This window comes from Anarhichas minor, unplaced genomic scaffold, assembly GCF_050575085.1.
Source record: "Anarhichas minor isolate MPS153535 unplaced genomic scaffold, ASM5057508v1 ptg000041l, whole genome shotgun sequence".
Lineage (NCBI taxonomy): Eukaryota > Metazoa > Chordata > Actinopteri > Perciformes > Anarhichadidae > Anarhichas > Anarhichas minor.
This window is the reverse complement of record NW_027466487.1, coordinates 6469813-6493029: the sequence shown is the minus strand read 5'-3', so window position 1 is coordinate 6493029 and position 23217 is coordinate 6469813. Positions and strand designations below refer to the sequence as shown.

The window sequence follows — 23217 nt, the reverse complement described above, 5'->3', positions numbered from 1 at the left end:
TGTGTGTGTGGTAATGGTTATTAATACGCTAATGGCTGGTGAGGATGTACTGTATATATGGGTGTGTCCGGGTCCGCGTTCCCCGGGAGAAACTCAATACCACTCACTGTTGCTAATGAGCTTTGGGACCTCATCAGCATTAATACTACATTAGTCTCAACCAACCCACACACACACACACTGTATATAAATACAACCCACTGGCGCATATGCACACCTGTGCAAATCCATAGAAAAGGTAAACGGTTAATAGGATTGAAATTAATTTATAGCTTAGCAGTGTTATTACGAGACACTTGGATTCGTGTGGATAATTCCAAAACCATGTAACAGGTTTAATTCCCAAATGTATCAATTTAAACAGAGTATCATGACCTTGAGTACATCGCTAAATGAGCAGGTGATTACATGCTCAGAAATGATGCCATACAGTCATAAACAAGCCTTTTTCTGTTGCCAGATGATTTTTTAGTAATATCTTATGATTACTTTTAATAATTTTCTTGGAGCAGGATTTCAAATGCTGTTAGTCGCATTGCATTAATGCAACAGTTAAACATAAGATGTCATTGCCGCAGCTGCTTTGGCCCTGTCATGTTGTCAAACTGCGTCTGGGACATCTACGTGAGCCTAATATAGGTAAATAGACGAACCGATAGCCCATTAGCTCCAGAAGCATTCTGCCATCAGCCTGCTGCATTTAGGAGCCCGTGGCTGGCTCATATACTGCAATCTAATTCTACTACCACGGGGAGACGAGAGGAGGGAGAGAGAATCGTATTGTGACGGAGAGCAGGGGGGAGTGGGAGGGAATGGGAGAAGAGGAAAGAGAGGGCCACAGAGAAGGAGAGAGGTAGCTTAATGCAATAAAGCATGTAGTATTGACATCTTTCTCGTGTCTATTGATTCCCCATTATGTTGCTAACAAACCCAGGTTGACATTTTGTCATTTGCAATCATGTTAACACTGCGACTTGCACGCTCCCCTCCACCAACCGATCTATACCTACACACACTAGTTTGCACGTGTGCTCGTGCTTGTGCACACACACACACATACGCACTCTCTCTTTCTCAGACATACACAGAGCAAATGGGTTTGCACATGCATGGTCCCACGTCAACCATCGAAGACATGTGCCAGACCCCCACAAACATGTAGAAATGTCTCGAAAGTAGCCGGTAAAGCACAGACACAGAACTGGAGATGTTGTGATTAATGGATTAAAACTGAACATTTAATTGTAACACGCTGTGTGAAATAAAAAACCTAGATGATCAGGAAAGTTATGAGGAATAGAAATATCAATAACTGTACGCTTAATGTTACTCTGTCAGACAGAAATGAAGCGAGTCTAAAATCTGATGGGGTGTGTGTGAGAGAGAGCTAGACGGTATGTTGTAGGAGATGGTGGTTAATGGTGTGTGACAGAAGGTGCATAGCTGAGATGAACTGAATCTAGGTGTTTGTGTAAGTGTATGTGAGCGAGAGAGGGGAAAAAAAAAAGCAGTCACCTCGATGCCCCATCATATCATATCATATCAAGCCCTGCGCTGTGTGGGAGACCTGCGGTTCCTCCTCTATGTCCCATTAAACTTTCATACACCAGTTAATGCTGATGGCTTCACAAACCACTTTACTACACGTACACACACAGAGTTCACTATAGCAGTGGCCCTGACCTGCACCTTCACAGACACAATGCCATTAAAAATAGAACAAAACCTGGATCAGTTAGAGCGGCTCGCCATCCAGGTGGAAAACGGTCTAACGTCCTCACTTTATGCTATATGATGGTTCGCCTGTTTCATGACGATGTGTCTGTGTGCGTGAGCCCCCACAGGGGTTGTGCATGAATGCTTGAGGCCTGTTGTAACATGAAAGAGAAGGAAAACACAGGGGGCAGAGAAGGGTCAGGTGGGGCTAAATCAAACCTTCCTGCTGTGACCTCTGACCCCGTACAAAGCTTTAACTCAAAAGGAGTCAAGGAGCTGCTGGCAGTCAAAGAAACAAGTTAACTGAGGGCTTGAATCAAGAGCTCTAAAACCAAAAAACATTGTGTGTGTGTATGTGTGTGTGTGTGTGTGTGTGTGTGTGTGTGTGTGTGTGTGTGTGTGTGTGGAGGTATTAACATTTCCTGTGTGAGCTATCAGATTAGAGCTCAAGGGCACTAAACTAGACAAGTCACTAAAGACACTTCTGTGGTGTGTTGGCAATGCACAATTCTAGAAGAAACAACCGCACAGTCCTGTTTCAGTCCTGTTTCAGTACTTAGTTGTTGAACTGGCCGTGCACCCTTTTTAGCGACAAACCCTCTGAGTTTGAAAAGGACAGCACCTTGTACTGTGTTATCAGAATGGAATAAAATCAGCATAGCATTGTGAATCACTATTATCCGACCATCTAAGGAATCCAGCGGCACACATCCCATCAGTTTGCCTGCTTATTCAGATGCAGGCCCTGGCCCGGGACACTGCAACATAATGGCTCATCTGTGGTTTACTCTCACCTCTCAAACTCAAACTGGGTTTTCCTCTCCCTCCTCGTTTTTCACTCTGTCATCTACTCTTACTCTCACCCAGTTCTCCCTCTCTCTTTCCACATTTTTTTTTATCTCATTCTGACATTGGCCATTTTTCAACGTGCGAAAGCGCGGAAACTCCTCCTCCCCGGTCCCCGCTCCTTCCCCTCGTCCTCCCTCCAACCCCTCTCCCCTCATTTCTGTGTGTATATCTCTGGAGATACGGTAGGTTACAGGTCCCTCTCATCCCTCTTTGCTCTTTTCCTCTCCCCTTCTATCACCTATCCCTTCATTGTCACATGCTGTGCACTTCTGACTGAGTATGTGGTGTAAGGGTGAAGCCTGGCATCTCTGAAATCATATGGGGTTGAACTGATCTGGAAATGAGAGGGGGAGCTGAGCAGGGGGGGTGCCTGGCCCTTTAAGAGCCTGTCCATTGGATAAGGTGCACACCAGCCACATTTACGCACCATTACGCACTGATACGCAAGTTACTGTATGTATATGCATTTGTGAATGATCTTCCCCCTATGGGCCTGCTCTACAGTCCTTCAGAGTGCGCAGAAATACACTAGAGCCAGCACATCCTCCCCTCTCCAAAGAGGTAGTAGGGGTAAAAGGGCCGAGCAGCTGTTGCATGTCTGAAAAACAGTCGAAGCTGGACTGAGCTAGAGCTCTCTCACAACGACAGCCAGTGACACACTGAAGCCAGCCTGGCTGCTCCCACCATGCGTCCTTTTATTCCGCTTCAGCGCAGATGAAACGCAGACGGCGCCCCAGCCGGCACCCTCCCCCTCCCTGACTCCACACTCCCTTTGCTTTCAACCGTGCAGCAGCCGAGCAGCGATAGGACAGAGAGATGTAGTCACTAAAGAAGTCTATTTCCAGTGGTGTTTACAAAGATGCGAGCCTTGTCCCTTACCCAGCAAACACAAGTCAGAGCAAAAGCAGTCACCGCGGGGAATTAGAGATGTTCGGCAAGCTCAGAGCCAAGTCACAAATATATTATCCCCCTGAATAAAACACAATGTCAAAACAGTATGGAATAAAACGAATGAATAACTGTGTTTTGTATCTCTCCTCTCGTACGTTCGTACTCCTCCGTGCACCTACTCTCTCCTTCTATCTCCCCCTCTCCCTGCTTCCACCGGCCCAGGAATCGATCTCCGCAGGATCGATAAGTTGGCATGAATATTCCCTGCCTGCCGAGAGTCTAGTTGGGGAGAGACGGAGGTTCAGGCTCAGGCGCAGGCAGTGGAGGAGAGGGAAAGGATGGGGACGGAGACATGAGAGAAATACACTCCGAGAAAGGGGCATAGTCGGCGTGGAAATTAAGCAACACACGGGAGGAACAGTGGCGCATCGCTCCACAGAATGGACAGCAAAAAACGGACATTTTACGCAATTCATTTTCAATCCGCACGGACACTCCAGCTCGCTCGGGAACGCTTCTTTGATCTGAACAACCAGCCTGCAGGTGTAAAGGACTCTGTTTAAGCCTTCAAAACGGAGCCGGAGGAGCGAGTGCGCGCCCGTGTAAGTGGGTGTGTGCGCCGACAGGTCTCCCCGCTGCAAGTGCATCGGCACCGAACAAGGCGGGGCGGGTCTGCGCGGCGGAGTCTGACCGACATGGAGGATGTGTATAGCAGGGAGAAGAGTAAAAATGTCTTACCGGAGTTGGAGCGGAGAGCCAGAGGGGACTTGAGACGCCAGGCGTTGAGGTCAGGGGCAGTTCTCTGAAACACGAACGGCACCGGCAAGGGAACAAACATGGTCTTCCTCCGGCTTCTTGTTTTGATGCAAATAATCTTACAGAAGTGCTGTAATAAGCTCTGTCCTCTTGTGAAGCTTCCGTGTCTTCGTCCGTTTCTCTGGTAGACGGCTTTGGGAAAATATTTGGTAAGGAGGGCTCACAACATTGGGTGTGTACACATGTAGCCCAGCTGCGCCTTTTTTATTTACATTTGTGGATGTCGACTGGTGGCCGGCATTAGTTTTGGTAAATGTGCATAGAACATATATGTAGGATGGTCCCTTGAGTGCAGCAGTTATCTTACAGTCCAGACTAACACACAGACGGACAGAGGGGAGTTCCGACCTCACTTCTTACGGGCTACGGGAAAAAGTTGTGATACAATTGCAGGCCTATTGTTGTGGCTTTATAATAAAAGGCTGTGTGTCACCTGCCTGTCGTTGATGCACCTGCGTCTCTCTGTTACCTTTGCACAGCTAAAGCGTTCTCCTTGAGTAAACATAGAGGCCCGGGAGCTTATTTGATCCTCTCACTCCTCACCAGTGATGTTTCCTGTAGGTGTGAAAAAGGCATGAGAACAGTCGCTAGCCTCCTCCTGTAGCATCCCCGACCGGACTTAGCTTTGGTATTCGCTTTGCAATTTAAAACAGCACGATAAATGACGATACATAGAAACGGACAAGACCGTGTAAAAGGCCAGCGGAGTTAGAAAGTCTTATTTGGATTTCTGTAGTATTTGGTTTGATCTATTGTATTTGGTCTCTAGCTGCACGCGCTCCTTCTCCTCTCTCCTTCGCATGAAGGCTACATTCATCCGCTCGGGCAAAGCAGCGGATCGCGTCGCGAGCACATTTAAAACAGCTTCATTAAAGGCTATCATCAACAAATAAATAAACAAGTGGGGGCAGAGGCTGCACGGACACACACACACACACACACACACACACACACACACACACACACACACACACACACACACACACACACGCACACTCAAACACCACGCGCGCGCTTGGCCCTGACGCTCCTCCTCCCTCGCTCTCTGTCACAAGGCAGTAATTAAAACGCAATCAATCGATAAATAAATAAAGCGAATAAATAAATAATTAAAACTACCAAAACACAAAAAAAAACGTCAATAAGACAGCGTATAGATTCCAGCTATGGTCTCGCGTTTTATCGGAACACTTGCCTATCTCCGTCCGTCCGTCTGTGTCTTTTTTGTCTGTCTGTTTGTCCCCGTTATTATATGGGAACCCCAATAGCTCATTCGACCCGGCTCCCTCCAGGATTGTAGCGATCTGCCACTAGGCTGGCCGCAACATTGAGGCGAGAGAGGACCCGCTACTACTCACACATCACCACCCCACCCCCGCACCTCCCTCCCTCCATCCCCTCCCTCCTCCCACCCACCCCCATCTCCCTCGTTTTCACTACCGCTGCAAAAGGTATCCTGTATTGATTTCTGGATTTTTTTTTCCCCCTCTTAATAATACCGGCTATAATGATGCCAGTGGTGATCAGTGCATTACTACCGGCCTGCTTTGGAAGGGATGAGGACCAGATAAGAGAATCCATGGATACCTATAGGTGCTTAACGCTAATCCCTACCAGGATACCCAGCATGCACACAATTAAGTTATCTCATCACTGCTGCTTTTAATAAGCCCTCCTCAGCGGACGATGTATCATTATTATTCAGATAAAGGAAGACAAGGACGACCTCTACTGCTCCGAGCATGGAAAATATCTAGTTTGCTGCCTGAAAATACATTTTGGGGAATTTCTAACCACCTTAAACTAAGTGAGATAAATGCACCATATGCATGGACTATTTTTTTAATTTAAAAAGCACACACTTCAAGAATAAAAATACTTGAGAGCCTGGGTGTCAGGGGATGAGCTCCCCCATGATTGAGGTGATCACCACCTCCCTCTCCTCCCTCCTGCTCCCGGATCTTGTTTCCCCCGTCCCGGCCACGCATGCCGGCCTCCCCAGCATGCCTCTCATCGCCTCCTGCCCTCTCCCTCCCCGGCACCGACATGTTACACGTTGTCAATTACAGGCCAGCACCAGTCAACGCCGGGCGCTTACACACCAGATTATTGTCGATATAGATTTTGAAATAGAAAAATCGATACTTTAAACATCGCAGTCAATACGGGCAAATCAATAGAAATGAGCGAGCTCTTGCTCCTGAAAGCCCCATCCCACAGGACTGTTTATACCTGCTCACTTAATGCTTCGGGTGATTAGGTCTGTTTTAATGGAAATTGCAGTAAAATAAATATTTTTTCTATCATCACCACACTTGTCATGGTCTCTGTCATCAACAGACAGCCACGTTGTCAAGACATGTGCGCTGCACACTAAACTGGCATATTCTTAATTATGAAAAATGTGTCATCCTCTGTAGGAGACAACCAGGTTTTATTGTCCTTCTCCCTCCGCTTCACGTATGACAGATGACATCCGCAGGTCCAATGAGGGAGAGGAAGGGAATGGAGCAAGAGGAGGACAGAGGAGAGAGGAAGAGGGGAGTGAAGGAAGGGAGATGGAGGAGAGAGATGGAGAGTAAGGAAGTGGGTAAGGAGAGGAGGAAAACTGATAGAAAGGAGCAAGGCGAGGCAAATAAGAAAGAATGAGGGGAAGGGAGGTGAGGCAAGAAGAGGAGAGAGGAGAAAGAAGGAGGGAAGGGAGAAGTGACTAGTTGTCCTTCAAAGACCCCCTTCTCTCCACAGAGGGAGCCATGCGCGCCCCCTTTCCCTCCTCCCTACACTCCTTCCAGACAAAAGCAATTATTTCTTGTAGAATGTAGTGTGGTTGTGCGCGTCTGTGGAAGAGAGGGATGGAGGGAGGGTGTGTGAGATTGAAAGAGGGGAAAATAAGATGGTGTTGGAGGGGTAGAGGAGGATGGGGAGGTGAGGAGGAGGAGGAGGGATACTAACACCTACGCATCCACCCCTTCGTCCTCCACGCACTATTCAGACCAAACTCTTTCTTTTTCTTCCTTCTGACATGACCGCAAAGACAACATAACAGAAAAACGATCAACTATTCATACGTGTAAAAAGACATCACGAAGCACCTGCACGTGAATTTAAGATGATCTCGCAGACTCACCCTGCAGTAAAAACTTTTCAGGGAGAAGAAAACTCGCTTTTCATTCCTCTGACTGGCTCCCCCCCCCCCCCCCCCCACCACTCTCTCATACAAGTATACATTGACAAGTAAAATACACACATTCAAACACACAGAACACCAAGATACCTGGAGATAACCTCTATCTCGTTTATCTTTGATTCTGTCCATCTGTCTGTCTGCGTCTACAACCGACCGCCTAAAATTCAGCTGACTGTGTGCGTTTCATGCTTGGTGCCTATAGGAACCCTGCAGCGATTTGGTCTCTACAGTTTTACTCCCCGGGGACAGAGAGACCCATGGGCCCAAAGAGAGAGAGAGAGAGAGAGAGAGAGAGAGAGAGCTCCCCTGGGGGGCCGCTCCAGCCAATAACCCCTGCTGGACCGCTCTCATCGGGGGCCCACAGGCTCCTGATTGCCCACCTCCCTCCCTATCAAGCCTCCCAATCCATACAGAGAGATATATAGCTGGTTCCATTGTTTTCTAGGCTGTATCTTCCCCCTGCTGTATTGAAAAATGCTCTTCCAAAATTGTCTCTCTCTCTCTATCTCTTTACCTCTATTTTTTCAGATAGAAACATGTAATGGATATATTATTGGATGCTGGATACTGGCAGTTAAATCCAGTGATTATGGATGATTATTGTATATTGGGTGTAAAATATATACTTTATATCATCACAGAAATACAATATAAATAAATATAATATGTATACAGGAGCGCCACTCTGAATGATCATACTGTTTTTCTATCAATTATAAAATGATTACCGGTTGTACTTATACAGCATTGCATTACATTGTGTACATGCTGTGCTTTTGCAATTTACTACTTTTACTAAAAATCATTTGCATTTTTTAATTTGTCAGAATGTCAGAATGTATAATATTTATCTTCTGCAAAAATGATAAACTATAACTATATGAACTATACAAATTTGCTCATGATGGCAAATGTCCTTTTCGTCGGTGGTCCATTTAATATAAGGAAACCCGGTATATTAAGGTATTTTATTACAATTCTTCCACCCGATCAATAATATATGGAATGTAACCATTAAACAAAAAAGTTAAAATGTTGCAGCATTTCTTTGCTTTTCTTTGTATTGTTTGCAAACAGACACAATGATTAAAAACTATTCATTATTCTTTATATTTATTTTATACTGACAATTGCTATTCAGTGATGATCAGATGCAATATTAATGTAATGCTTTAATTTAAAATCAAAAGTCATGTTAGCATGTTTGCTATATAGTACAATATTTGCAAATGATGGTTTGGTTAACTGTTTTTTTTCCTGTCCTACACTAGTTACAAATTTATTCATAGAAAGCAATTTGTTCAATTCCTCACCACAACATGTTTTCCATGTCATGTGCTGTAGGTCAGAATGTGGCATGAAATATTTATCCAATCAGAAAGAGCCAGAAGTATCCTTAGGCTATACATTAGTCATAGCATGGACCATGCATTAGTCATATACTTTATTGCACTCTTGGTAATTGCCTGTAATTCATTTTGAATGATTTATTTGAATGGTTAAAAACACAGTGTTTGAATATTGAACAAAATGATTTTGATTGTAAACGATGCAAAAGAAGCAGCAGGTTCTAACAGAGAAATGATTCCTTTGCCTCCATGAAACGGCGCAAATCTGTCAGACTGCATGTGTGTGTGAAAAATGTTTGTGTGTGTGTGTGCAGTTTTTTCTTGTGAACCTTTCTCTCCATGTGTGTGTGTGTGTCTGTGTTTTAATGTGTGTGTGACCCAGCTCATCCGCGGGTGTTCGCATCCATGTCATGGCCGTAGTTAAATGGTGATGTCATGTTGACAAACGAGCTGGTTGAATTAAATTCTCACTCATCAATAACGGCGTCGGTCGGGAATCAATAGCAGCCAACAGTTGCGTTACTGGCTCTGTCAGCGGCCTAACAAGGCCCCATTAGAATGGACAACGCTCTCTCACTGTCGCCCCGTCCCGCCTCAACCCAGCAGCACAAAGCGCCAACGCGCTCTTCTCATATCCTCTCTGCACACACAGACACACACACACACACACACACACACACACACACACCAATAACACAGCAAAATGCAATATTCACATAAAGCCATGCTCTGACATGATGTATAGATTTGTCAAGATAATATAGATATGATGCATGGCCTTTTATGATGTTTGTTTGTGGGTGTCTTTGGCAGTGTGTGTGTGTGTGTGTGTGTGTGTGTGTGTGTGTGTGTGTGTGTGTGTGTGAGAGAGAGAGAGAGAGAGAGTGTGTGTGTGTGGGTGAGTGGATAAGTATTGTTTGTGCATCTTGGTTAGTGCCCAATTCAAGGTTGTGCAGGGTTTGGATCCCAACCACAGTGTTCAGATCCAACCAGGATTCAATCAATCCAAAAAAGACTCACATGCAGGAGAGGGAAAAGTGAGCTCTGTGTGTGTGTGTGTCTGTGTGTGTGTGTGTGTGTGTGTGTGTGTGTGTGTGTGTCTGTGTGTGTGTGTCTGTGTGTGTCTGTGTGTGTGTGTGTGTGTAGATGTCAATGCCAATTCGCAGTCACACAAAATAAGTCCCACATGCAGACACCAAGAGTGATAAAACTTAAATTCAGATACACACTCACACACACAGATACACATGTTGAGACAGAAAAAGCAACTAGACATACAGAGGAACACGAACCATGACTGTACACCACTATCTCCTTCCTTTCACTCCCTTTATCCTTCCCTTCTCTGCCTTTCCTTTTCCGTACAAGCAGCTGATCCAGCTAAAGCCCTTGTTATTTCTGTATTCCTTGTGTTTTTTATTAGTTTTTATTAACTTTGCCTCCCTCTCTCTGTCAGCACTCTCAATAATCAATGCTGATATATTGCCAATATCCAGCTCAGTCCCTCGTGCCATCTTTCACAGAGGCTCCGTTATTGGGGGAGATTGGCCCAATAATAATGATATTTATTATAGATATTTATTATCTGGGTTTGTGGCAGTGCTGCGGACGCACCCTGCTGAAGACTTACAGGCCGGCAAACTCACCGCACAACCACACACGAACACACACATACACACACAATCTCTCTGGGGCTCTTTAATTTACACTGGTAATATCAGGCGATTATTCCCCATACAGATAGCTTAGGGTTATCAGCAGTGTTAGCACACAGTGGCCATAACAGTATTCACTCAACATTATAGAGTCCACTTTGTGTGTGTGTGTGTGTGTGTGTGTGTGTGTGTGTGTGTGTGTGTGTGTGTGTGTGTGTGTGTGTGTGTGTGGAGCCGAAGGTTCACCTATGGCAGCCTACTGGCACTGAAAAGTGTTTAGAAGCCACGGAAGGCTTGATGGGAGGGGTCAAGATTCAAACAGCGCTTGGTCAGGGGAGGGGATGCAGGAGAGAGGGGACTGGACAATCTGGCCTCTCGCCCTCCACACCCACACCCCTCCTCCACATACACACACTCTCTAACCCCCCCCCCCCCCCCCAGGCCTCATCTACACCCCCTCCATCTCCCTCCATCCCTCCAGTAGCCAGGGCCCCAGACGGTAATCCACCCCAGTGCTCCTCATCCTTTCATGTATTGATTTCCTCTCCTGCGCCACGGTTACATGTCGCACCCACGTCATTGGGTCCCGGCTGCTACCACCGCCTCCCCTCTCTGCTTCACCCGTCCGCACCCCCCCCCCACACACCATCTTCAACAACAACAACAACTAAAAGAGGAGGTGGGGGGGGGGTGTACACCCAACCCGTTCAGGGGAGAGAAACACAGAGAGGGGAGGAAAAAGAGTATAGGAGGGGGACTAAAGGGAGGAAAAAGAGGGCAGATAAAGCACTGCAGTATTTCAGCAAAGCAACCAGCATTTTACAGGGATAGAAACAAACAGGAGAAGATGGAGAGAGAAATAACAGGAAAAAAAAAAAGTGCCCCCGGGGGTTGCAGAGGATATTGTGGAAATTATCAGAGTGCGACACACGCTGGAAGTCCATGGCGAGAGATTTATTTCGAATTTGTCTTTGACAGTGAAATTCATCACTGAGTAGGCCTGTATCTGCCCTAATTCTACGGACATGTTTGGATGAATACGAGGAGCCATGGTTCCATTATGTAAGAAATGTATACTTCAAATTCATCACTAGAGCCGCAACGATTATTGGATTAATTGATTAGTCAACTGAATTAATCCACAAAAACTTTAATATCGTTTTGAATAATTTTCTAAGAAGAAAAAAAGCCCAAATTTCCTGGTTCCAACTTCTCACATGTAAATATTTCCTGCTTTTCTCTGTTTTATCTGAGTTGGACAGAACAAGATGTTTGAAGACGTCACCTTGCACATCTTCATTTCATTCTTCACCATTTTCTGTAATTTTACAGATCAACCCATAACAAATCATTCTTGAGAATGAAAATAATTTAGTTGCCGGCCAATTCATTCTTCATTATCAAATACTCTCAAAATACAGAAGATCTTTACTCGAAAGCTCAAATGATCAACACCTACTTTACCTGAGTAATACATCTTAGAGCTGGAGCCAAATCTCACACGTCTTGACAAAACTCTTAACATGAACATTGAGATGAGTTTGTGTTTGTAAACATCCATGTGATCAATATATGTTCAAAAGTGTATCGTAGTGTGTGTGACATCTCGGAGTGAACGGATGGATGGCAGAGCAGGCTGGGAGTACGACAGGTCAAGGTTATGTTTTGAGTGTGTATTGGACGGAGTGTGTGTGTGTGTGTGTGTGTGTGTGTGTGTGTGTGTGTGTGTGTGTGTGTCTGTGAGTATGTGAGAGGTGTCTGTGAGTCCAAGGACAGTTTATGGGTACGATTGAATTTCAGTCGTGCTTTTGTGAGTTTGTGTGTCTGTCTCTTGATCATATGTGTATATCTGCATGAGCTGAGAGGCACATGGCCGTGTGTGTGTGCTGAGTCTGCAGGTTTCTACTTCTCATCTAAAAAAGCAGTCAGAAAGAGTGACCATCGGGCAGTTGGAGCGCTATTGTCTGCGTGTGTGTGTATGGGAGTGTGTGTGTGTTTGTACATGCGCAATCTCACATGAGTAAAGACACATATTCTTGATTTATCCATGTGTTTTCAAACCAGCATGTGTGTGTGTGTGTGTGAGAGTGTGTGAGTGCATGCAGCGCGTGCGGTAAGGCCATCCCTATCACCAGAGCAAACACAGGCCCCATCGCCACAAAGCAAACAGCAGCTCGGCCCAGTGTATGCATTTTAAACACTTTATCTCTCATTGTCTAGCCAACACACACTCTGCTGTGAAATAATATGTTATTTTACATTTTCTGCAAACTGCCGGCAGAAAATGTAAACACTGAGAACTTAAGCAAAACAATCTCCTCCGTCCTCATCTTCACTGTCATTGACAGCTTCACCATCTCCATGATAATGCAGCCATTAAAGAGCACTCTTCATAACGTCGTACATTTAACGTCACTTCAGCGCAGCAATACATTATCCCCGACAACGGTAGTGATTTTGAAGTTTTTTGTTGTTGCTGACAAAAGTTGCCTTTCCTTGCTTGCCATTTGAAAGCACTTATCTTAAGTGGATCTACAGAGAGTCAATTGTAATTGCAACACAGTAATGCTACATATGGCCCATATATTGTGTATTGTGCAAGGCACTCAACTAAACGCTGAGACAGAAAAGCAGCAAATGACTTGAGAAAGGTTAGCACAATTTGCTCAAGAACAGAGGCTTTAAAAAGAAAATGCTATCAACTTAATGTCTGAATTTGAGCCTCAACACTTAAGCCAAGAAAAGGTCAGACGCGCGCACACACACACACGCACACACACACACACACTCAAATATACAAACAGTAAAAACATATATGTTCTTGTGCGCACACACAAGAGGAGACATAGTTCAGTTCACATAAGTCTAGCTCACATGCACACTCATGCATGCACATTCAAGCGTGCACAACCACACGCACACGCGCACGCGCGCACACACACACACACACACACACACACACACACACACACACACACACACACACACACACACACACACACACACACACACACACACACAGAGAGACTCGGATACAGCCAATTAGGTCCACCACCTTCAGAGAAACACCAGTGGGCATGTAAGATTCGGAGTCCAGCGGGCCTCTAAAGCCTAACACAGTCATAAGCCAGAAATAACACACACACGTCTCCAGTAGGCTCTGCAGACCATGTGAAATAGCAAGGCAAAGACAAAACACTCCATTCCATCTCTGACATTTCCAATATCTGTCTATCCCTCATAAACCTCTGTTCACCCATAAAGTGACTCATTCTTCACGTGTGAACATGTTCCGTCCGGGCGGTTAGGCCGGCAACTCGCTGCCAGTCCTTCCTCGTGCTTGTTATGATTGCAAAATTATGGATTCTCTTTACATTTTTACAGCAGTGCTGTTTGCTCTTTTCTTTCTTCTCTGCATGTATCTACCAACGCTGTGAGGTGAAGCGTTTTCAGCCGACTTCCCCTCACAGCTCATAACTCTGTTTTCCCTCATCACCTCCTGCTCTTCTTCTCCTCTCACTCTGTTAATTCACTACACTAGTCACCAGTCAGTGTATTTACCTAACACCAATCCCTTTCCTTTCCCCCCTTCCTCTCCTCTCCTTTCAAACCTTTTCTCCGTCTCTGCCCCTGCAAACGGTGAGCCTGTGTGAGTGAGTGTGCAGGAGATTTAGAGCGGGGATCAATAAGAAATTTAAAAATCAATGCACTTAGCGCCAGGAAATCAATGGGCCTAATCGGGATGCCAATCGGCCCAGTCAAAACAATTAAGAGGGAAGAAAAATGTTTAACAACCTCCTCTCTCTTGCTTACATAGACACAGGGGAGAGAGGGGAGAGAGTGACGGAGGCCTAAAGAGGAATATCAGAGGCAGACAGAGAGGGATGAGATGGAGTGATATATAGGAAGGAAAGGCTCAGGAGAAAAAGCTCAAAGCTTAGACCCAAGGAAAGCAGGATTGGAGGGAGGGGCGGAGAAAGGCAGGGAGCGAGGGACAGGAATGGAGATAAAGAACAGTTAAAAGGAAGAATATGATGCAGTGGTGTGACAGTCATGAAGGACAACAGAGGAGAAAAGGAGAAGTTGAAGGATGTGGGCGGAAGGACAGAGCCGGATTTGTCCTCCACACTTTCTTTATGAATATTCTGGCTTTTGCTCAAAAAGAAACATGTAACAGAGCTGGTTCTTACAAATACGGTTATGGTTTGTGATCAGAAAACACTAAAGTAAAACCCTCCCTCTGGAAGTGGCGCTGTTTGGTTCATCAAAGGCATCCAAAGCAGCTGCTCCCTATGGTCAGACACAGTGTAGCACTCATCCTCACCAGACAGCAAATCAACTGACAGCTGACATTGCCAAATCAACGACATCAAAAAGGAGACATCTCTCTCCCCGTTGAAGTGTCCAATCATACCGAATGTTTGTCAGCACGGGCACCCAATGAGGAAGCCGGGGATGAGTGAGGGAACGGCAGAACGATGGGTGGTGGTGGGGGGGGGGGGGCTAATTTGGGGTCAATCAATAGATCTCCTCTCTCTCTATCTTCTGCCTGCTCACCACGCTAAAATCAATGGGAAAGCCAATAGTTCTCCGCCCCAGTGTGGATTAGTGAACACACAACTAATCAGCCAGTCACTGAAACTGACATCTCAGCTATTAACCTATTGATACGGGGGACACGTGTTGAACACACACGCGCAGACGCACATTCCAATACAAACATCTGCTGTTACGGCGAGCGGCATTCCTTCAGATCTGGATGGACACAAACACACTGAAAGGCCCTTTGAAGCCACGTTTAAATAGCAGAAACCTTCACCGTAAATCTGACAAAATATCTCATGTAACATTATATATATTCACAGAACAATAATGGCCATCTCTGTCTTGCCCGGGGATGTGATTAAGAAAGCATCACCCCCGAGCAGCAGCGATAAGGTGTTTCACTATTAGACTGACCATCGACTTCAACAATGTCCTCTGAGCCATTTAGATTTTTTTTCTGCCTCCATCTCCTTTCTTCTCCGACATCACATCACATCAAATCGCGTGCCTCATCTTTTCTGTGGGACCCCTGGCTTTGAGGGTCAAAGGGGGGGGGGGGACTCAAAATGACTCTGTGCGGAAGCCAGCTTCACTCTAATTCAGGTTTCAGCCACCGGCCAGCCAGCAGCAGCCTCCGTTAAGGAAAGAGGGAGTCTGTGTTAGAGAGGGAGAGGCAGTGCTTGCTTGTAACATGGTGGCACTCGGTTCGCACCTATATATTAATTTGACGTATAAAAGAGATTTTTTTGAATAGCTGGTTGTCAATATATTGTGGTAATAAACAGCAGATGCATGCTGACATTTCAGGATTCCATGAGTTGCCTTTTGATATGATCCATTTATGATTTGAAGAACATTTCGCTGAAAAATGCTTTAAAATATGCCTGTCAAAAATCACATTAAGGACAATAAACTGTGCAACTTCAAAGAAACTACTGCCAAGTTTTATTCTTTGTGCCAAAACACCTCACTGATTCTCCTCAGGAAGATAAAATAATATGTACCTGGCTCTTAAGAGGAGCACTACACAAGGATCATTTTTCAAAAATAACAGCCTGACTAGCTTTCATCCCTTACTTTTGAAAGCCCTCTTGTTTTCTGAGATTGCCTCTCCTTCCTCTGTTCCTCCTCCCTCCCCCCCCCCCCCCCCCCCCCCCTCTCCTCCCATCTCTGTCATGTTTTAGTTTTCATATGTTGGTTTTGTTCTTCCTCATTTTCCCCTTGTGTAAAAAAAAATGAAAGGCTGAAAATAGGATGAGTGAGGGGGAAAAGACAGGAGGCAAAAGCCACCACTGTACATCGGTGAAATCACTGTCTGCGGTGCTGAGACTGCTCTCTTCTGTTTTTGCACTGACAGTTATACTGACCACAATACAGCCCCCCCCCCCCCCCCCCCCAACCGCATCCATATACATCACACTCTACAAACCAAACCCTCTCCATAGGCAATGCTAAACGCTGCCTATGCCCAGTGTTGAATTACTGTACCCCAATGTGATATTCTTACAGCACGACAAGAGGAACAGCATTGATCAGCCACAGGCAGCTGCATAAATAAAAACCACCCTTTAAATCGCATTCAGACGTACAAGCTATTTGAAAAGCTACACCCGGCCCATGCATGTTTTCTGAATTAGTTATCAACCATGCACATTGTAGTGTGACAGGCGAGGCAAAGCAAGGATAACTGTCTGTCTCTTCCTATCTCTTCCTTCTTGACATCCTTTCAGCAATCCTTTTTCACACGTTAAACGCACAAAGAGAATGGAAGTGAGAGGCGTATGAAAGGGAGTGGATTTTTTTTTCTTTTTTCCCATTTTCCTCTCTTCACAGACTTTATTACCATGGTGGACCGGTGCATGAGAGCCAGTCATGGCTTGGTCGACACGACTCTACATTTAGGCCTAATCCACACCTCGTCCTCCACACTGTTGTGGGTTATGATGGAGATGGAAAGCGAAAAAGTTATTGAGAGAGAGAGAGAGAGAGAGACATGGAGGAAGAGAGCGGGAGAGAGAGAAAGTGTGAAGGGGTATTGTTGAGATGTCCAGGCAAGTCCGGATGCATTGGTTCCATATAACATTCCTATTCCACTTCAACAGAAGGATGCTGCCATTCTGAGAGAACGCAATCCTGATTTCTCGCTTGAGACCCAATATCTGCACCATACAAATAGGAGGATATGGAGGGAGTGCGATACAGACTTGGAATATGGCTCTTTCTTCTTATCCTGCTCAGCCATATTGATGTTTTTGAGCCTTTCATTGCTCAGCCAAAATGAAGTCTTTCAAGGCCGGAGCCATTGACAGATTAAGAAAACATATCCTATTTTGTCGGACATGACAGAGGCTTTCTTGTTATCTGAATAATATGAGCAGTGCTGAGGTGGCACAGAAACACTATTTGTGAAACATTGTGTGGTTAAACTCAGGAGTGAAATTACAGCCCACTCTCACAACAAAAAAGTCGAATTGTGGAAGCAAAAGTAGTTTTTCATGGTGTTTTGTTTGTCGTAACATTTATTATTTTTTTTTTTCCATTTCCTTCATCAGCTTTCAATTGGAAAAATAATCTTTACATTCTGTCGATTTGTTATATCATTGATAATGAAAAACTCCGTCCATGATTATGCTCCAATAACCACGACGAACAACTTCCTATTCCTCTTTTAGCCCTCAGGTACGGCTGAACACGTTGAGCTATACATGGCAACACCGCTGAACCCGAACACAACAGAGAGACTGACAGGCTGGAAATCACTGAAGCCAAATCACAGAAAATTGATCACATCCAACAAAATGGCGGCAGTGACTAAAATTGGTGTGTGCTTGAGCTTGCTCGGGACAGAAAAGAAAATCTCCAGCAGGTGCATGGTGACAACGGCACGGCTACCATTCCTACATAGGAAAATGATTTTAGAAAAAGCACTACTGAATGTGTTCTGGAAATAACTGTGATGGTGACATTAGTGACTTTGAAATCTGGCACTATTGGACATCAAGCAGCACAATGAAAAGAGATGCTGGGCAGCTATTTAGTGGCTCAAAGAGGATGTGTGGATGATATAACAAAGAAAACAAGGGAGGAAAAAAAATCAGAAAACAAGGTTCAAGAGATGAAGGAGAGAAAATAAGGTGCTGCAGTCATCTGGAGTGTGTAAAAGGGTTATGCTGAGAGGTGGCATGTTCAGATGCGATAGACGGAAAGGAAAAGAGGGAGGAGGTGGGTAACAGAGAGGTACAGGGAGAACAATTGAAAAAGGGCCGTTGGAGAGGGCAGAAGAGATTTAGGATTAAGGAACGAGTGTGGGGTAAAAGGAGAAGGATTAGGGGTTTGGGTGAGAGAAGGACAAAGTGAGAGGCGGAGAGAACAGGAGAGCCAGAGACACAGAAAGAGAAACTGTACAGGGCTTTTGACGGAGAGAGAGCAGGGATAAAAAGACGTATTTTTCCTGCTTCCTCTGTTGTCCTCCCTCTCCTCTGGGCAACTTCCCGCTGCTCTCCCCCTCTCTGCTGCCTTCCTCCTCTGTCTGACACAGTGGGAAGATAGGTAGGAAACCTAATCGAGCCAGACACACCGGCTGCTCTCTGCTGACACTCACAGGCGGAGGGTGGCCACTACAAATTCTGCTGACCAGCCCGACCGAGACCCCCCTCACCTTTCGGCCGGAGCGGCCATCAATCCGGCACAATAGCCTTAGGGAGGCTGTGGGAGATGGGATGTGAGGAAAAGGGATGTGGTCCTGTGATGCTCGACGGGTAACGGACAGCACTTACACTGTCAAGAATTAGGAGTTTAATTCCTGCTGGGCATGTGAGAAAAATATGTGGGTGCCTGGTATCCGTCACCATCAATGTAGGGAATGGTCTGGCAACGGTAATATTGTTGTTTTTTACAAAAGGGCTCATGTGATGAATAGCCATAATAATCACTTTTAGAACCTCTTATAACAATAGCGCTGAAACACGTGGTTGATTAATTGATCAAAATAAAATCTTTTGGTTATGAAAATAAGTGCAAATATCTTTTATCACTTTCAGTTAACAAGAAAAAATACCAAACATTAGCTGGTTACATCTTCACAAATGCAAAAATTTGACCTCAGTTCTGTTTCATATTTAGTAAAATGTGAATGTGATTTTTTCTTTTTACAATACATCACAATAAATAACCTACATTGTAACATCATTTTGGAGTCTGGAAACTTGTGGTTGGTCGTTATTTTTTTACATTATAAAATAAAATAAACGATAACTAGATTGAATTATAAAATAAAATCACGAGAGAACAATGAACCAAACATTAGCTGCAAATGTGCAAAACATTTAGAGAAATTGCTTCTGCACAAAAAATAAATAAAACTGTTACAGATTCTGTTACATGACTTAATGTCAATTGGTATATTAGTAAAGAGAATTTCAGTTGTTTGTTTTTGGTTATATAATAACTATAAATCTCTGCAAATGTAGCTGGTATATATATATATTTTTTGCAATATCATACCTGTTCAACTTTTTGAATCAACGCAGATCACATCTATACCGTGCACCTTTATGAAAGGCAAACTGCCACCATTGCTGCTTGCAGCAACTATAAACCAATGGTTCCACAAGACGGTTGAAGGGTTTCAATGATTTTTGGTTTGTTTCCTTATATTAGTTTCCAAATATTTTCTAGACTCCAGGCCTCTGGACACTTCAAACCAAACTCCCCTAAAAGAGAAAACGTTCTTTAATTGTTGTGCACATCACTCTGCATAAACACACTTCAAGTATGGTTTCAGTTTAAGGTGTAAGAAATCAAAAGGGTGTAAACTGGTATGGACAAAAGCTAGGTTACGGGTGTTGCAGGGTGCCAGTATGGGAGCATGTACGGGGTCCAAAGCTGTGGCAGTGGGGCCGCCGCTGGGCTACGTCCTGCAGGTAAAATGGATGAGGGTCAGTGTGTGTGTGGGGGGGGGGGGGGGGGGGGGGTTTCCTCCCTGGTCATTATGTTGGGGGAGGTAGTCATTACAGACTGACCGTTACGGTGACAAGCAGTGACACAATGAGACTTCACTCAGGGGAATTAGATGGTGGACAGACGATGGGATGTGCAAAGGTTGTGTGGACATGCGCTGCTTTGTCCATTTTTGCTCCCTATACATTAAGTAGCCAAGTGTGTACATGTATGACTTTGTTTGCCATATATGTGTGTGTGCGTGTGTGTCCAGGCTAGATAGCACATATTTGCTAATCTGGAGGGGGTAGCTGGAGGAAGGGGGTAGGGTCAGATGCCGGGGTCGGGTGTTAATTCACTGCTTCAAACCAGAGGCAAGCACCAAAACAGGGGAGAGCGCAGTAGAATAGACAAAAACCACAAGGATATATTCAAGGTCCACTGTGGTAACACCTCTGTCTCTCCCCCTGCCGTTTTCCTCTTTAGATTCCCCTTCGCTCTAACTTTCCTCCCTTCTCTCCGAAATTTCACCTCCTCTGATTCCATCTTGTTCCCTCTCTCCCAATCCTCTCTCCTCTCCCCGACCGGTCCAGTACGCCACATTCACCCCCAGCTGTTAGACCCCCAAAGGTCAGTCTGTCTGCAGGGTCATCAGTCTGCGATGAAGCTGAACTTTGGCCCTGAGCCCTTGATGTATTCCAACCACAAACCTGCAGACACACTCACATAATGGACATGTGTGGCCTCACAAGAGGACCGTTTCATTGTGGTCATTTTTGATCAATTTATCACTTCTCTTTTGGCACTTATTGAAGTCCTGTCTGTGCTGGTGAAGTCTCGCTCTGTGCGGCCGCTGCACCGGTTGAGTGGTCAGGTTAAGAAACACAACGCCATCGACAACAGGATCTTCTCAGATGATTAATCCAACCACCATTCATCAGCTAATCGATGCGGCGATGATCGTCAACTGCCCATTGATTACATTCAATAACCACAATTGATACGCGATTATGTGGGAAAACAACACGTTCTTCAAGACAGACAGCCGGGGTAGCCTGCACACACGAACACACAAACCAAAGAATGAACATCTCAATAAAGGAGTTTTCATAATTTTCTTCAATTTTTTAAATAGCTAACTAGCCCAGGTGGAAATGACATTGAGCACCACAGTGACAATAAGACTTTTTGGTTATCCGTGATGTTTTCTCAGTGTCTTTATAAATGTATATGTGAAATATATATGAAGTCCACACCAACCATAATCTAAAATATATATATTTTAAATATTATTCATCACCATTTAAAAAAAAAAGAATTTCAGTGAGTAGACAAATTCTTTCAGAAGTGATTTAAAAAAACAACAACCACATATGCACTTTGGAGGTCATTTGTATATAATTTTGAGGTGAAAATTGTCTATTCAGGCAAATCCTGCATTAATATGTTCTGTATATAGCGGTCACTTCTGGCCACTTCTTGTCACAAAAACGATGAATCGTGCAACTGCAATCTCTCCGCCTTAATTGAGGAACTGGCCAAGCGACCTTTGACCTGGGGGTCATTACCGCATTGTGCGTCGGGCTGTGGAGAGCAGCAACACCATTTGGGAGGGGAGTCGTGCGCAGAAAATGGATTAATTTGGTAGGCTATGGCCTGTGGTGCTTGATACCGACTGGAAGTGGCCGGTAACAAAACTGTATAGAAAAGCATATGGATCAAACACCAAACCTGAGCCAATAAACCGTTTATGAAATGAGCTCTCGGACAGCATGGACTTTAACATAAACCATAAAATTTAATGTTTCGGTTGTGTGGTCTGTTTCAAGTTGATAAGGTGCAGGACAGAGTGTCCAGTCCGCCCCAGCTCATACACAGGCTTCTCTTTGTAACATGCCTGTCAATCCTATTTGGATAATCTATAAAATATCAATAATCACTCCCTGAACACGCTGCTTTTACAATTCATGCAGAATTATATAAATACAATTTTATGAAGATATCGGGATTTCAGCTTTCGAAATGTGTGGTTGTCATCACTTGATAATATCCTGTGGATTTCACTTCCTCAATAGATTATTATGGAAACTTTATAAAAATTACAATTATCGTCCTTATGCATTTACAAGCGATTCAATTTGCATTTTATTCAATTTAATTATTATACACACACACACACACACATATATATATATATATACACACACACCTTTTCCCATTTTACCTCTAAAGAACTAGAAACGTTTTTTGTGGACCTGAATATTGTCTTAATAATCCAGGCTGTATTTTACAGATTGTCTGATGTCTAATGCTTCCAATATGAACGCGTCAGTACGCGTTTCTGTTGCATTTAATGCGATAAACTCGCTCAACTCAAACCGTGCCAATGCTGTCTGCTCTTCCACTGATGTTTTAGAATTGCAGAAGGACACGTTTTTTTTAACAATTATTCCTGTAAACACCAGCCTGACAATCTGTAATACATTGAAATGATGAGAACAATAAAAGTGACCAACACACATGTGGAATACGAGGCCGCTGTTTGAATATGAAAGTCAGAGTTTCGAAATATTCCTGAAGTTTCTTTCAAAGGATTTTAACTTACCTAAAATTAAAATCGAAATGATGAACACCACTAAACTGAAGGCAGTAGATTGTACTCTCAGTTTGACAGAATACCGATTTAAATACAGAAATAAATAATAAGTATCGACTTTTTATTTTAATATTATGCATGCATGCATACATGCGTATACATAAAGACGTGTTAGAGTAACAACGTCTAAAGAATAAGCAGCGGTATTGAAAACGATCAGAAACCGAATTGGTTAAAATATAAATATGCAAAAAAAACATCTGCATGAATATTTACATATTTTGTGACAAAACGTACACATGGACAGCTGTAGACCGTCGATTTAAAAAGCGAAATACAGATTTAAAAAATGTTTGATGTGACCAATAACTGACGCTGATTTAGACTGTATATGCAAAGCAACAGTGTTCAAAGTTCTCACCACAAATGCAGCACAATTCAAATTCAATTATCTTTAAATTCTGTTTTGTTTTTTATTTAAAGCACATTTTAAACCATTTGCAAATAACATGTAAATTATATTTACTGTTAAATTACGCAGATGATTTGGAATAGCCTATTAAAACAGACACACGCACACACACATATTGTCATTTTGACACGAAAATTACACTGATGGTTCAAAGAGAAATAATTAAGAATATAAGGTAAAGACGGGGCTACAACTCAAAACAC

The 23217-nt window shown here is 44.1% G+C and overlaps 1 protein-coding gene across 3 annotated transcripts in view; it reads right to left on the bottom strand.

The window, feature by feature from the left end:
- The window catches only part of pou2f2b (POU class 2 homeobox 2b), a 45766-nt gene extending 40139 nt beyond the window's left edge, over positions 1-5627 (bottom strand). For 2 of the 3 annotated variants that reach the window (XM_076108844.1, XM_076108842.1), the window contains exon 1: positions 4195-5625. In XM_076108844.1, coding sequence (XP_075964959.1) covers positions 4195-4294 — 100 coding nt within the window. In that variant the 5' untranslated portion in view covers positions 4295-5625. Of the gene's footprint in view, positions 1-4194 lie in introns of all 3 variants that reach the window. The other variant, XM_076108843.1, reaches the window with a different exon arrangement.
- Between the last annotated feature and the right edge of the window lie 17590 nt (positions 5628-23217).